General features: G+C 44.0%; 1 protein-coding gene across 4 annotated transcripts in view; it reads right to left on the bottom strand.

The window, feature by feature from the left end:
- KCNIP4 (potassium voltage-gated channel interacting protein 4) overlaps positions 1-16,346 on the bottom strand; it is a 353,157-nt gene that overhangs the window by 7,422 nt on the left and 329,389 nt on the right. For all 4 annotated transcript variants that reach the window (XM_056855286.1, XM_056855285.1, XM_056855284.1 and 1 more), the window contains exons 3-4: positions 8,992-9,061; positions 5,074-5,144 (exon numbers count right to left, since the gene is read on the bottom strand). In XM_056855286.1, coding sequence (XP_056711264.1) covers positions 5,074-5,144; positions 8,992-9,061 — 141 coding nt within the window. The remainder of the gene's footprint in view (positions 1-5,073; positions 5,145-8,991; positions 9,062-16,346) is intronic.

The raw sequence follows: 16,346 nt of genomic DNA, 5'->3' as shown, positions 1-16,346 counted from the left end.
TAAAGGTGACAGTCCAATCAACTTGAGCTACTTCTAAGACCCTTTTATTCCAAAGGGAGATAGTTACTCCCTGGCAGAAATCAGTTAGTGGTGGGAAACGTTGGCTGTTAGTGTTTAACTTTGACACTGTTTCTCGGCATAAATCATTGACATTGATTAATCACTGAAACCCATGGAACTATTCCAATGTGTATGTATGTACTCCACTGTGTGTGTGTGTGATCAAGTTGCAACTGACTATTGGCAACCCCAGCAAGTGAGAAGCAGAGGTGGTTTGCTATTGCTTTTCTCTGCAGAATCTTCCTTGGTGGTCTCCCATTCAAGTACCGACCCTACTTAGCTTCTGAGATCTGATGGGATCAGCCATTCCACATGTACCACACCATTCCACATCTCCTGTACAAGCATAAAATAAAAAAAATGCCAAACTTGTTACAAACCCAGCTCTCTGTGTTCATAGCTGACATTCCACATTTCTAGTTGGGGTGTGCGTGCATGTCTGTTTGTGTGTTTTGGCTACAGCAGTTATGAAGAAGGCAAATCCTACTTTATACATAACTAATCTATCTGATCTTAGATGAGACGGCAGGTTAGATTTGTCTGCATTTTTGTGTTTACCTGTGAGCAATAAACTCAATTAATTTAAGTAGGATGGGGGGGGGAATCTTCTCTGAAAAGTGGAAAGTGATCAAAAAGTCACTAAGAATGTGCAGCATTGCGATAAAAAACAAGCAGACTTCATTCATATGTGGTGGACGTGTGAGAGAGCTATAACGTTCTGGACTGGAATAGTGAAATATCTGTCTGTTGGAATGGAGATTGATATCCCATGTAAACCTGAGATACTTTTGTTAAATTTAGCCCCTAACCTAACTAAAGATAAACGATGTATGGGGTTACCCATGATAACTGCTGCTAGAATGACTTTTGCCAGGCATTGGAAACAAAAAACGACTCCAAAGATAGAGGAATGGTTGGTTAAAGTAAAATAAATGTATTTATTAATTAAGTTAACAACATATCAGAAAAATGGTGATACAATGAACCTAGACGAGCTATGGTTACGAACTGTAAATAAAATGGAAAATCTTATAATCAAGGGTGGGAAAGGACAACTTTCTGCGATGACAGTTTAGCTATTTTATAGAGGACTAAACCGTGAAGCTGTAATATAGAAATTCAGGGTGTGTTTTCTTAAGTTTACATATATATATTTATTGTATTTTAAATTATGAAGACTGCTATATGTTTTTCTATATGTTTTGTTTTTGTTTTTGCTGTTGTTAATTTTATTGAATAAATATAATTAAAAAAATGTGTAGCATTATGGCACATGTCTTTCACCAAACAGAACCCAATTAAAAGCTCTCAACAGCTCTTTTGCACAAATTAAACATGTCATTTGGGAGTATTTGTGAGTATCCTTGATTTACTGTTGGTCTCTATACCGGCACTGTGTCTTCCTGATTCCAGGAGGAGGCACAGATATGAAATGATGTTGAGACAGCCTCGGTGGTAACTCGTGGTTCTTCAAGGCTAGTGGGGGGAGGCTGCCAGTGGGCCCCCACTGAGCCCCACAGCCTGGCTGAGGGCTCATTCCCCATTGGAGATGCTGGGTCAGCCATGCATTCCCCCAATGGCAGATGGACATGAAAAAAGTTTCAGGTAGCCGGCTCAAGGTTGACTCAGCCTTCCATCCTTCCAAGGTCGGTAAAATGAGTACCCAGCTTGCTGGGGGTAAAGTGTAGACCTCTGGGGAAGGCACTGGCAAACCACCCTGTCAACACAGTCTGCCTAGTAAAGGTTGTGATGTGACGTCACCCCATGGATCAGTAATGACCAGGTGCTTGCAGAGGGGACTACCTCTACCTATTTATTTATTTATATAATGCCTTTCTCCTCAATAGGGACCCAAAGGGGCTTAGATCTTCCCCCTCTCCCCTGTTTTATCCTCACAACAACCCTGTGAGGTAGGTTAGTCTGAGAATGTGTGACTGGCCCAAGGTCACCCAGCAAGCTTCCATGGCAGAGTGGGGATTTGAACCTGGGTTTCCCAGGTCCTAGTCTGACACTTTAACTGCTGCACCACACTGACAGTAGGAGAACTATACACTAATATTTAACTGTTCTGTACACATTTGGCGTTCTGAGCTCTTCATACTCAGGATCACAGTAATCCTTACAAGAGACCATATCGCAGATGGAGACCTGAGGTTGAAAGGCCACCTACGGTGCAATCAGCGACGTCAATGGGCTTAGAAGGGTGTGATTTGGCTGAGGATGCCACGGCGAGTAAATGGGACTGTGATAGCAATTGAACTAGTGACTTCCCAGCTTATTTGCTTAACTAGTCCGCTACACCAGCTCCCAGAGTGGGGGAAATTTAATTTTAATATGCTGTAGTCAATTTATACACTCTAGTAGCTACCTCTTTCCCCCTACTAATTATAATGATTAAACGTAATGAGTGTTCTAATGGCTAAAAATTAAAGTGAGATTGCAAATGGAGATTGTAATGCATGCCTTCATTTTGTTAACTTTGTAACTGTAATGCAGAGGAATCTTAAAGTCTTAAAATTTGCTTGAGAAAGTTTCACATGTGTTTGTGTGTGTGTGCGTGCGTGTGCGCACCTAATGCTGTTGTGATGGGCTAAGAAACAGAAACGCGCCGTGGTCTAGGATGTCACACTAATAAGGCTGAATCTGAAAATAGCCCTGATGGTAATAAATATGTTTGTTTCCCTCCATGCCTTTACCAAGAGCAGATTCTCACTCCGTTTGGAAATCCTTTGCTCTCCACACAGCATCATTTACAAGCAGTGAAATACCCTTTGAGCTTTGAAAAACAGATGGCACCCTGCTTACTCTGTAGATTGTTTCGGGCATGAAAAAAAGGGGGAAAGCAAATCCCCAAAATGGCATAGGGAAGATTAAAAGGATATATATTTCGGAGTTTATGGTACCGCCATCTGCTTCCTTGCCTGCTTCTGTCATTGTGAGATTAGAAGCAAAACAATTGGCGCACCAAAGTTACAAATGAGGATCTATGTTCTTCAGTTGGGTTTCCAAAATTCCAAGTCTCCTCAAAGCTGTTTTGAAGTGTGTGTCTACTCACAAACAATCAGACAAAAGCAGGAAACTTCCCATATACGTTTAGAAGAAGGCTGGTTTTTTATACCCAATTTTCTCTTCCTTTTTAAGGAGACTCAAACTGGTTTACAGTTGCCTTCCCTTCCCCTCCCCACAATGGACACCTTGTGAGGCTGAGAAAGTTCGGAGAGAACTGTGACTAGCCCAGAGTCACCCAGCAGGCTTCATGTGTAAGAGTGGGGAAACCAACCCGGTTCACCAGATTATAGTCCACCATTCGTGGAGGAGTGGAGAATCAAACCCGGTTCTCCAGATTAGAGTCTGTATTATTTTGCTGGCAATCGCTGTAATAAATCTGACTGATTGATATAGAGTCCACTGCTTCTAACCACTACACCACACTGGCTCTTTAGTGATATGTTCCTTAGAAATTGACTCCAACTGAAGAGATCTGGTAAACAACAGCTCAGCAGAGGAAGGTGGCGTGAAGACAAACCAATTTCACCTCCGTTGTTTCCTACATGATTAACACCCATTTGACTAGCCAGTCATCATGATGCAGTTGGGTCTTCTGAGGTAAATAAATAGGGGTTATTTATTTACCCACAGCAGATTGACGTTGCATCCCTAAGAAGGTTTACTCAGAATTACATTCTAGTGACAACAAAAGGGTATCATCCAAACCTGAAGGTCTTGTTGGCTTTTGAGAGTTCAGCCTTAAAGGGTCTCTTGGCAGAACATGATCAAAATGTTTTAACTCAAAGGTTAAATTTCTGGAAGGAATTGTTCTGTTTTGTTGAGAGGGATTGAGCACTGACGCTTGACAAAAATTGCGCTCAATGGCTTGATTACACAATCACTCATTAAGAGGGTACCAAACACTTGACATTGCTTCAGCCTTGGAACAATATGATGGGATGTAGGCATTAATTGGAAGATGGAGGAAGGTGAAAGCGAGAAAACAAAGCCACCTAAAGAACAATCCCCACCTCTTTTACTTTCTCTTCCTCCCCCATCACAGTACAAGATTTTGTAAAAAAAAAAAATGCAGAGATTTAAAAGGTGCACATAATTTAAAAATACAGTTTTTTGTTAAAACCATCAAATTTAAAAGAAGCTCTGCTTTGGAGACAGACCAAAGCAATTTTTCTATTGAATAACAAAATCTTGAAATAAAACAGAAATTTGATCCTGCTTCCACTAGTACTACCAATTTGAAGCCACGGTTACATTGCTTTCCAGTTCAGGTGTCTTTGGACCTATGGGTTGAATCTTGTGTTGAAAACAGAGCTGTACTTACACTAAATTTAGGGTTGCCAACTCCAGGTTGGGAAATTCCTAGAGATTTGGGGGTGGACCCTGAGGAAGGGAGCATTTGGGGAGGGGAGGGACCTCAACATGTTATATCCCCATAGAGTCCACTGTCAGAAGTAACCATTTTCTCCAGGGAACTGATCTCTGTAGTCTGGAGATCAGTTGTAATTCTGGAAGATCGCCAGTCCCATCTAGAATTTGGCAACCCTAGCTTAATCCTGCCTCTAGGGGATGGTGTTCAAAACATCCTCAATCCAATCACCCACCCCCACCCCAACACACAAACAGGTTGGTTAAAAATTCAAATGGGTACCATGTAATTAGTCCCTTTGCATCATGGAGGAAATAATACTGGTCCATGTCACAGCATTCCCTTGGGAGGAAGGATAATACAAATCTGACATATAGATCAATTGATCAATCAATTGGTCTTTGGAAAAATGCCATACAGCCTGATCCAGCCAAAGTGAAGCATTTCTAAGTCCCCTTGCTTTAAATGGAAGCATGACAAACACAAGGATAATGAAGATTTTTAACCTTAGGCTGAATTGGAACGTAAGAAACATAACAGCAATTATTACTCCTATATGGGCCTGCATGGCGCACTTACTGACTGTCAAAATCATAACTTGGGACTGACGGTGACTGAAAAGCAACAGCTGCTCTTACCTCAAAACTCACACATCCGTTGTGATCTGTGTCAAATGCATTGAACAGAAAATGTGCATATGTTGTGGAATCTGTAATGTAAAGAAGAATGTGAATCATTAGCTATGTTTTAACATTCCACAGAAGAAAACGGGGACACTTCTGTACTTGTTACCTTCTTGTTCTTATAACAAGGATCTTTGCTTTGCAGTGATCCTTCCCCAAACTTACACATCCCCGAAGTCTTTTCTCCACCTGCTGTTTCATCACTTGACAACGGCTTGTCCGGCACTGGTTTCAGTATCAGCATGTATTAATCAATAGGGGCGGGTATTACGAAGGTGCTGAGCACAAGATGCACACGGAAATGGCTGGTTTGTGTTGGTACAATGATTTCCTGGAATGGTAATACAAATCCAGGTGGTTGGTATAATGAAACCCCCTTCCCCAAAACAATGGGAGACCGTTAGAAAGGTACGGGATGGGTTCTGTGAAGGAAGTAGGGTTGCCAGTCTGCAAGTGGTGGCTGGAGACCTCCCGCTATTACAACTGATCTCCAAGTGATAGAGATAATTTCACCTGGAGAAAATAGCCGCTTGGGAAGGTGGACTCTATGGCATTTTACCCCATTGAAGTCCCTCCCATCCCCAAACCCCACCCTCCCCCCATCCCCAAATCCCACCCTCCATCCCCAAAATCTCCAGGTATTTCCCAACCCGGATCTGGAAACCCTAGAAAGAAGGGAAGTAGTAAAACAAATGACAAGAATGTCTAGTGGTAACAACGGTAGGCGCCTGCCACCTGAAGGCCCACTGGATATAAATGGAAGCCAGGAATGCCAATTGACTAGCATGGGCTCCATTCAAATGCATTATAGCACACAAAAGTTGCAATGAAAATGTGGAAAGGATTTAGCAGAACCCACCCAGGGCCCAGAACGACAGCCCCCAGAGTGGAATGACAGCTCCTGGGAGTAGAATAAGTGTTCTGCAGTTAGGATAACATCCCCCAGAGTGGAATGATGGCCCCTGGGGCCATATAAAATCTTTTGAGAGTGTAATAACATCCCCCCAAGAACTGAGTCCAGTGCCAGAGGCTGTCATTCCAGGCCCAGGTTAGGTTTTTGATAATCCTCCGCATTTTTCATTGCAACTTTTGTGTGCAGTAATGTATTTCAATGAAGCCTACGTAAATCTATTGGCATTCTAGCTCCCATTATATCCAATGGGCCTTCAGGCAGCAGGACTCTCCCACTGTTCCCAGTAGGCATTCTTGTCATTTGTTTTAGTCCATCCCCATGGTGGCAGACCAACACAAAGGGATGGGAGAGGGGTCTTTAGATTACAGGGAGGACAGTGTTGTTGGCACATTTGGTGGCATTAGCTTTATAAACAACTGCCCCAGACCCTCACATACATTCCCTGTTGAAAAAAATGGTCCCGAACTCTGAAGCCACATGGATTTGAATCATGAACCAGTAATGTCCTACCTGAAAACCACCACCACCCCCAGCCCGGACCCAGAATTATAGCATATTTTTCTAGGTGCACACCCCTATTAATAGGGTTGCCAGCCTTTGGGGATACCTGGAGATCTCCTGCTATTACAATTGATCTCCAGACAACCCAGATCAGTTCCCCTGGAAAAAAATGACTGCTTTGGAGGGTGGACTCTATGGCATTATATACCCTGCTGAGGTCGCAAAGCAGCTGGGTGGACAGCTGGAGAAGTCCCCACCACCACTCCCGTTGAGGTGACAAAGTGGCCAGAGTCAGGTGGGAGGGAGGATGGAGAAAGAGAACGTGTGTGAGAGAGAGACAGCTTGACAGCAGCAATTCGGGGAGGGAGGGACTGAAAGCCTCTGGCTGGAAAAAGGCTGCTGGAATAGATGGACGCCACTGTCAGACCAAACAGACTATTTTTAAATATATAAAGTTTTGATGTACAAATTGAACAGTACCAATTCAAAACAAAAATGTTATGCAGTGCTATCCTTGGGCTTAGGTGAGATACATTCTGGAGGTAACCCAAATAGTTGAACAGTTTTTAAAAAGCATACCATGGGGGGGGGGGGACTGTGTTCTCAGACAATACTGAAACGTATAAAATCCCCAAATTACCCAGTACTAGAGAAAAGCTCCAAAATTGCTGAGAAGAAAAGCTGTGAGTCTAGCAAAACAAAGAAAACCCACACCTGTTCACACCAGCATTTAGGCACTGCCTACACAATTAAACAGCCTTCAACGTTATTCCAGCCCCACAACAGAAGTGCAGATGTCAGAGACTGAAAGAAAGAAATCATTACAGCTAAGACAGGGTTATTTTATGCATGGCTGTTTCCCTCGCGGTCACCCCTCCGACAACTTTGTGTCAATTATGCATGCCGTTTCGCCTCGCTCTCCCCCTGCCTTTCCCTGCCTTTTACCCACGTTTTCAGGGACCTGCTTTATCTCAGAATTGAAAACGCTGGCAAAACACCCGGAATATGCAGCGGGAGAGTGAGGCGACCTCTGATGGTCAGAAACGGCATGCATAATCCACACAAAGACCCAAAGTCTTTGGAGGGGTGACTGCGAGGGAAACAGCCATGCACAAAAGGCCATAGTCAGCTTCCCAAAAGCAACTGATCTGAAATAATTCTGCAGCACTGCCTGTTCTCCTGATCTGACTGCAAGGAGCAGCAGATTCGGAAGTCTTTCATTCCTCAAAGCTCCAACTTCCAGCTTTGTGCAGGATGTCATTGTGTTGTTTCAGTGCTCTAGGATTCACCTAAAACTCAGAATGGCACCCCATTGCGATGATGTTGTGGTTTCCTGTTTCATGCTGGAAGTGATGTTGTGCATTGGTGTGACACTGAAAAACGTGCCCCTCCCCCAAATCCTCTCATTGGGGTGCCAGTTAGGGCTGGCAACAGTAGAGCAGAGATAGAGAAAGAGGGGACCAGAAGGAAGTCCCTAAGAATAGCAATCTGGGTAACAAAGACATAGCAGCAAAACAGACAAGAGGAAGAATACAGATGGATTTGACCTAGAATCACAAAGTGGGAAGGGACCACCAGGATCATCTAGTCCAACCCCCTGCACAATGCAGGAAATTCAAAACTGCCTCCCCCCCACACACACACACCCCACACCTGTCCACCTTGCTAGCTCAGCTTCCCCCTCTCCAGTACTTTACATAGTGCTAAGGGATGTTGCACTGTCCTTCATTTTCAACATCCTGACCTAATACACAAGCAAATTTAATCTGGATCTAACAATTGGCATTCTTTGTGCAGAATCAGTGAACTGTTTGGAAGGATATGTGTTGCTGAGGAATCATGGCATGTAGTCTGCAACTTGGCTCCCACGGACTGTCTTAAACAGCCCTCCTGAGGGGACCTTATTTAAGAGGACTCCAGAAATAAAAGCAATGTATTATTAGGACTAACCAAAGGAACACAAAACTGCTGGCAAGTTTCTGAGTTCTCCAGAACTCTCCATCAGGTTGGCTGTTAAAAACAATAAAGGGGAGGGGGAAGAAAATAGAGGGCCTTGTCTTGCAAGCATCTTGTGTGGAAAGCTAAGCAGGTATCCGGATTTAAAATGATGCTGGCACCAGGTGGTCCTTGCTCCCACTGCAAATCCCTCAAAGCTAAAGCCTACACATCTTGAAAAAAAAAATGTAAAACCTTCCCTGCTTGTTTTGGCCTCTGGAACTCAAGAAAAGTGAGAATGTTTCACTTAAAAAAAGAATTGTGTATTGTGCTTTTTAAAATAGCTGTTGCTTGTAATATTCCCACTCCTTAATTAAAGGTCCAAAGTATTTGCTTGTAATACCCCCCCCCCATTAATGAGGCATAAAAAGATGCCAACGGCATATTCAGACCAAATTTTCAAGCAATTACAACAGCAATTGTTTGCGCATGCAAACAAGATTCATTATCTGCTTTGTACTCACCTCCCTGTGGGAAGAACTGCGAGTAAATCCCCTGGAAGGTCTCTTCATCAACAACCCCACTGGGACATTCCTAAAGAAAGTTGCAGAGAACAAGGCTGAGTCGCACGCCCACCTACAAGTGCCATTCTGGAGGTTGAAAAACCAAACGGCTGGTCCGATATTGTATTTATGTATTTGTTTGCGGCCTCCCTCTTCTCACTTGGACTCAAGGTGGATCACACAGCCACAGAGTGATTTCAAAATACTCAAACGCCAGACCACCACCCCAGACCCAAATGATGAAGATGTATTGGTTTGGATGCTTGGAACTGGATCCTATTTTGTACTGAAGGAGTTGCTAACACTTAAAAAGATTTATAAGAATTTGATCAATTGGAGGAAAAAGGAGGCCTTATATAAAAGTTGGAGGAGCTTGATTACAGCCATAAACAACAATGACAATTCAACCTTCTGGTGGATTGTAAATTCTTCAGGCAATGGCTATGTCAAAGTCCCTGTCTGTATCCCTTCATGGGTCTGGGTAATCTACTTTAAGAATCTTTTCTCCTATTCTTTGGATAGTCAAAGCACTATATCTGTGGCACCTCCTATTCTGTTGAATTCTTGGCCAGATGTGTCTCCAGATGAAATCAAACCACTCATTGACAGTCTATGTTCAGGGAAAGCCCCAGGCCCCAATCTAATTCCCTATGAACTTTTCAAAGTGAATAGTCAATGGTGGGCTGACATTCTTATTCCTGTCTTTACACAAATTAACACATCAGGAGCCATTCCTAAATCATGGAGACATACCATAATTGTCCCAATCTTGAAAAAGGGTCAGCGCTCTGACCCAATTTGTTATTATCCAATCAGTCTACTGTCTTGCTTAGGCAAACTGTATTCCTCTTATTTATTAAAGAAGCTGCTTGAGTGGATTGAGAGAGTAATGACATTCTCGGCTGGGAGCAGATTGGCTTTAGAAAAGGTTGGTCTGTCATGGACCACTGTTTAATACTCTCTCACTTAGCTGAGAAATATTCGTCTCCCCCAAATGGCACCCTTTATGCTGGTTTTATGGATCTTAAGGGAGCCTTTGATGCTATTCCTAGGGAGAGGCTATGGACAAAATTATCTAAGTCTAGTATGGATAGGAGGCTATTGTGGCTTATACAGCAATTTCATACTAACCTTACAGCTCAGGTTCGCTGTGGTGATCAAGGAGAATTAAATGAGCCCTTTGATTTGGCCAAGTGAGTTAGACAAGGTTGCCTCCTTGCTCCTCTTTTGTTTAACTTATATCTGAACGATATGGCAACAAATTTTTCAGAGTTCTGCCACCCTCCAAAGCTTGCAAACCGTAGTATCCCAATGCTGACGATGCAGTTCTTCTGTCCCACACAAGAATTGGTTTGAAAAGACCCTTACAAACTTTTTCCGAGTATTGCTCTAGAGAAGATCTTAAAATAAACCATTACAAATCAAAGACCATGATCTTCTCTAAGAGGAGAAAACCACCTTCTTTCCATTGCGTATTAGACGGCTTTGATGTTGACCAAGTCAAGGAGTTCATTTATCTCAGTATTCTTTTTTCTTATAACCTAAACTGGAATGTTCATCTAAAAGTGGTATTTAGCAAAATTAAACCTGGGGCTGGGACTATTGTTAACTTTTTCCATACCAAATGTGGAAAATATATTCCAGGAGCCATTCAAGTTTTTAACTTTAAAATGATTCCAATTATTCTTTTTGGTGTTGCTATCTGGATAACTGCTGTTAACGAGTCCATAGATTGATCATTGCTTCAGTTTTTATGAAAATTGTTAAATGCCCCTCTATGTATTGCTGGCGTTACCCTTCACTCTGAGTTTGGCCACATATCTCTTGAGGCTAGGGGATGGTTGTTTGCTTTTAAGCTACAACTTAAGTTGTTTTTTTAGCATTGAGGGGTATCTAGTTTCTCTGAAGCATGACTCATATAGATCTTCATGGCAAAAAATCTTTGATGAGAAACTGTCACTGATGTGCATCTCATGGGATATGATATCAGATCTTGGAAAAAGAGAAGCTTTCACTATAATAATAAAGCATATCAAAGAGGTTGATTATGATAGCACATCTTTCAGGGCTCGTCGCATTTGCTCATCTCAGTTTTTCGGAATACCATCACCACGTGGCTTGCCTGCCTATACTTATTATTTGACAGTCCCTTGTCTCTCTTCTTTCTAACCAGATCAAATGCTAACCCTTCTATAGTAATGCAAGGCAGAATTTTGAATTTACCACATTCAGAAAGGACTTGTCCCTGTGCTTCTGGGCTCTATCGACTTATTAGCTCATGTGCTCTTGGAATGTTGTTTCTATGAGGATCTTAGATCACGATATATTTCTTCTCTTTTAATACATAATTCTAATGCCTCTTTGTCTGATATTGGGCTGTTGAAAAAAAAGAAAATTCAGGAAAATTCAGATTTGGCAAAATTCAGCCTGTTTTGATTGGAGAAATGCCGAAGTCCGAACTTCCCCGATTCGGATCCGGGGAATTCGGCCGAATTCCCGAATTAATTCAGCTGAATAAAGGCAGGCGGGACTCCCGCTTTCCCCGGGAGTCCCGGGAAGGGGGGGCGGTGGGGGTTTAAACTGCGCTGCGCTGCCTGCCCAGGCAGCGCGGAGCACTCCCCCCCTTCCCAGTCCGATGCTCAGCTGTTGGGCGGGGGGCGGGATCCGCCCAACAGCTGAGCTGGGGGGGGAAGTGCTCCGCACTGCCTGGGCAGGCAGTGCGGAGCACTTTCACCCCTTCCCAGTCCAATGCTCAGCTGTTGGGCGGGGCCTGCCCAACAGCTCAGCTGGGGGGGGATGTGCTTCGCGCTGCCTGCCCAGGCAGCACGGAGCAGTTTTTTTCCCCTTCCCAGTCCGATGCTCAGCTGTTGGGCGGGACCCACCCAACAGCTGAGCTGGGGGGGGAAGTGCTCCACGCTGCCTGCCCAGGCCGCGCGGAGCAGTTTAAAGACCGCCCCACCCAATTTCCTGGGACTGCCAGGAAACAGGGCAGGGCGGTCTTTAAAGGCAGAAGGCAGGTTGGGGAACGCAGAACCTGCCGAATTTATTCAGCGTTTGCCCGAACCCGCCGAATTTGGCGCGTCCTTTTCCCGCCTTTTTTTGAGTTCGGTTCCATCCGAACCGGAAACCGCCGAATCGGGGGAAATTTGGCGGGTTTTCGGTTCGGGACGAACCGAATTGACAACTCTAGTCTGATATAATGCCTTTTTTATTAAGTGATAGGGATCCCAAGGCTACATTGGCAGTGGCAAGATTTATCTCAGTTCTTATATCCCTCAAACATTAAAACTACGCTGCTCAAGATCAACGGATCAAGGAGCTTCTAAGGGATAAAGGAAAGGAAAGGAACTGGATCTTAAAATCTTTTTTTAAAAAAATAACAGTTACAGAAATTGATAACCCATCTGTTCCCTGGTCAAAAGGGACCCCTGAATAAGCACTGCTGCCACAGAGGAACTGTGCGGCGAATCCCTTGCCTCCTGGTAGGAGACACAGAAACCACGACAGCGAGAAGGAGGTTACTACTGCACAGACCTCCACTCATACATTTTTCAACAAGTTAGGCAAATGGTTAGCCAGCATGGTGTAGTGGTTAAGAGTGGTGGACTCTAATCTGGAGACCCGGATTGGTCTCCCCACTCCTCCACATGAAGCCTGCTGGGGGACCTTGGGATAGTCACAGCTCTCCCCAAACTCTCTCAGCCCCACCTACCTCACAAGGTGTTTGTTGTGAGGAGGGAAGGGAAGGTGATTATAAGTCGCTTTGAGACTCCTTAAAGGTAGATAAAAGTGGGTTATAAAAACCACCTCTTCTTCTCCTTCTCCTAGACAGATGGCGACTTTGTATACAATAGCCTTCCTTGGAGACATATGCAGGAGCTATGAAAAAGATTCTCAAGGGTCACCATGGGTGTTAATGCAGTCCTCCTTGAATAAGCACTTCTTGGAAGTTCCTAGTGTTAACATCTGTTAATTCTGTTCCCTCCCTGAGGAGTGGGAATTTAAGACAGAAAAACCCACACAGCTTCCACACGGGCAAGTCCTGCCTTCCTACCCTTTTGCAGTCTGAGCCTTGAGTATTTCCCACAGGGCTCACTCTGGGACCTGCTCCCCTGGGCTTCCAGAATATGTCCAGGCTCATGGAACTGCATGCTCAGAACCGACCCTATCATCACATGGCTTGGCTGATCCAGTGCAGATAGAATCACAGAGTTGGAAGGGGCCACACAGGCCACCTAGTCCAACCCCCTGCTTAATGCAGAGAATCCCTGACAAGTGTTTGTCCAGCTTTTGCTTAAAGACTGCCAGTGAGCTCACCACCTCCCTAGGTAGCTGATTCCATTGTCGAACTCTTACTGTAAAAAAAAAAAAAAAAAAAAAAATTCTTAATATTCAGCTGGTACCTTTTGCCTTGCAATTTAAACCCATTATTTCAAGTCTTATTCTCTGCTGCCAACAGGAACAACTCCCCACCCTCCTCTAAGTGAAAGCCCTTCAAATACTTAGAAAGAGCAATCATGTCCCCCAAAATTGGTGACACAATTTGGGGGAAAGCTTTCACCAAACTCTCAGCCGAGATTCTTCTGTTTATGTAGCCCTCAGTCCTGGGGGAAAGGCTGGATCAAGTGAATGTGCAGGCAGGAATAAATGTCCAACAGGTTGGATTCAAAATACTGCCAGTGAACCAAAGCTCATGAAATTAGACTTCCCTGCCTCTCCTCCTACAACAGTACCATCAGTCCCCAGAGTTTCTGCTCCCAGGGGTCAGGGGACCTTCGGGTATTTCCCAACCTGGAGCTAAGTGACCTCTGCAGTGTTGGCAGAGCTGCAGGGGCGCTTAGCCTGTACCTAGGCAGCAGCGACAAAGACAACGGGCACCGGCTTCTCCCTTGGGTGAGGTGAGTCTCATAGCCAACATCATGGCCACCCAGGGCCGAGCCAAGTGGCCCTTGTGACCGTGGCAGGACCTCAGGGGCCGCTCGGATTAGCTTGCTCCTGGCTGCCAGAGGTCCACCAGGGCAGTGGGGAATTTTTCTGGTATGTAGCAAGGAAAGAGAACTCGGTGGCATACTCAAAAAAGCTTGCTGTGACCATAAGAAAGGAAAAGGCGACATTTGAAATTATTAGGGAAGGGAGTCTAGAAGCCTATGCTGCACACACTTAGAAGACTGCCTGTGGTTCTGGATGGGATTGCAAACTATCGTTATATGAGCCAAGCCTGGCTCCACATCAGTTCTGTTCTCCAACTCCACAGGCACCTGCTGCGTAGCGCCAGGAGAGCTGGAAGATGGAAGCAGAAAGGTAGCCGCAGTTTGCCAAACACCCAAGCGCTCAAAATATGGTACCGGTTCAGAGCAACCCACCGTTGGGTGCATGTAGTCTCTGAACTGACCCAAACAGTGAGCGACTGTCCAACAGTCTCTTTTATGAGGTAACATTTTTTAATGAGGTAACTTTTAACAGCAGCCTCTTTTATGAGGTTATGTTTTGCACTTTTAATCCGTAGGGGCATTCAGTTATGTAAAATGGCCTGGTGGGGCAGTCACTTATTGTTCATGTAGTAACTGCAGACAGTAGTCTAATGTTTCTATTGGCATAGTTTTGGGAGGTGGGTCATTTGTGTCCTTATCCGATGGCTCTGGTTCAGTAGTTATGTGCTCAGTTTATGGGCATGTGCCCTGATGTTCATTTACGGTCCCATCTAAAATCCTGCATAGTACTATGAAACACAACCATCTGGGCATGGAACCCGAATTCTGCTTTCTTGAGCATTTCAATTCTTTCGTCCTGCCTTCTGATTCTGAGACACAAGAGGGCAGCGGTGCGTTCAGCAAGAGACTTTTTGAAACAAACACACAATTCATCATTAGCCGGTTCCCCATAAGCAATATTCGTCCATGGGCCATACCAGATGTTGGCATTGGGTAAGGTGGGAAAACTTCATGTTTCGCTGAAAGGTATACGTTTATGTATTCTGTTTTGATGTGATAATCCGTTCTGATTGGTAGCTTAAGCTTTTAAGATGTCATCTAGAGAGCCAAAGCCAATTTCTCCTACCTTTTCTAATTTGAGCTATAACTCGTGAACCAAGTGACCAATTTAATATTTTGAAGCACTGTTGGAAAGCTAACAAATTCCCTTGCAAATAACTAATACTAATAATGCCTCTATCCATTACTGTTTTTGCGACTAAAGGCATAAATAAAAGAAAAAGTCAATTTCCCCCACATTTTTATAAGGTTTATGGCATATAGTGCTTTACCTAATCCAGATAGTCACCTGAAGTATATTAGGCAATTGTAGCTTATTCTTTTGTCTTTCCAATGAGCCATTGCATGAAGAAACTCATTTTGACCTGCCACAGACGGGTACATGAGAACAGAACCATGTTTTATGTGATGTTTATCCAATGTAACGGAACAATAGGTAACTTCATTCATTCATTCATTCATTCATTCATTCATTCATTCATTCATTCAATTTGTACCCTGCCCTTTCCCAATCCGAGTTTGTGTTACTGCAAAGAAACATCTTTTAATTTTGAGCACTCAGCAACCTTTCAATACACGTTTTTATTTACAAATCCTACATTATCATATTTCATGAATCTAATTCTCTAAGAGACCACATATAATAGCAATATTGTGTTATAACCTCAGCTGTGGCTCCTTCTGTGTTTGTGTTTATAAATTTGTCCCTTTAGAGGTATCAGAATGAAAAGTTTTCTGAGCCCTGGAATGAGAAGACGTTAGAAGGTGATGATGTTGCACTTTACACTGGACTCCCTGCAATCTTGACCTGGGACAATGCAGACGGGTTAGAAGACACACTCGGTGGCAAGGGGACATCACACAGAGGCAACAGAATTGCCACCCAGTTGAAGATCGAAGAAGAAGAAGAAGAGTTGTTTTTTATATGCCAACTTTCTCTACCACTTAAGGGAGACTCAAACTGGCTTACAATCACCTTCCCTTCCCCTTCGTACAACGGACACCCTGTGAGGTAGGTGGGGCTGAGAGAGCTCTAACAGAGCTGTAACTTGCCCAAGGTCACCCAGCTGGCTTCATGTGTAGGAGTGGGGAAACAAATCCAGTTCACCAGATTAGACTCCGCCGCTCATGTGGAGGAGTGGGGAATCAAACCCAGTTCTCCAGATTAGAGTCCACCGCTCCAAATCACCATTGTTAACCACTACACCATGCTGGCTCTCATTTGCTCAGATCAATGCCTTATGTGGTGAAAACCGAGAAGCATTTCTAGACAGTCATTTATATTACCAATGTACAATCTTGGCAAAGAGGAAGGTACACCAATAA

Source organism: Euleptes europaea, chromosome 9 (assembly GCF_029931775.1).
Source record: "Euleptes europaea isolate rEulEur1 chromosome 9, rEulEur1.hap1, whole genome shotgun sequence".
NCBI classification, from domain to species: Eukaryota; Metazoa; Chordata; class Lepidosauria; order Squamata; family Sphaerodactylidae; genus Euleptes; species Euleptes europaea.
This window is presented reverse-complemented; position numbering and strand designations above follow the sequence as displayed.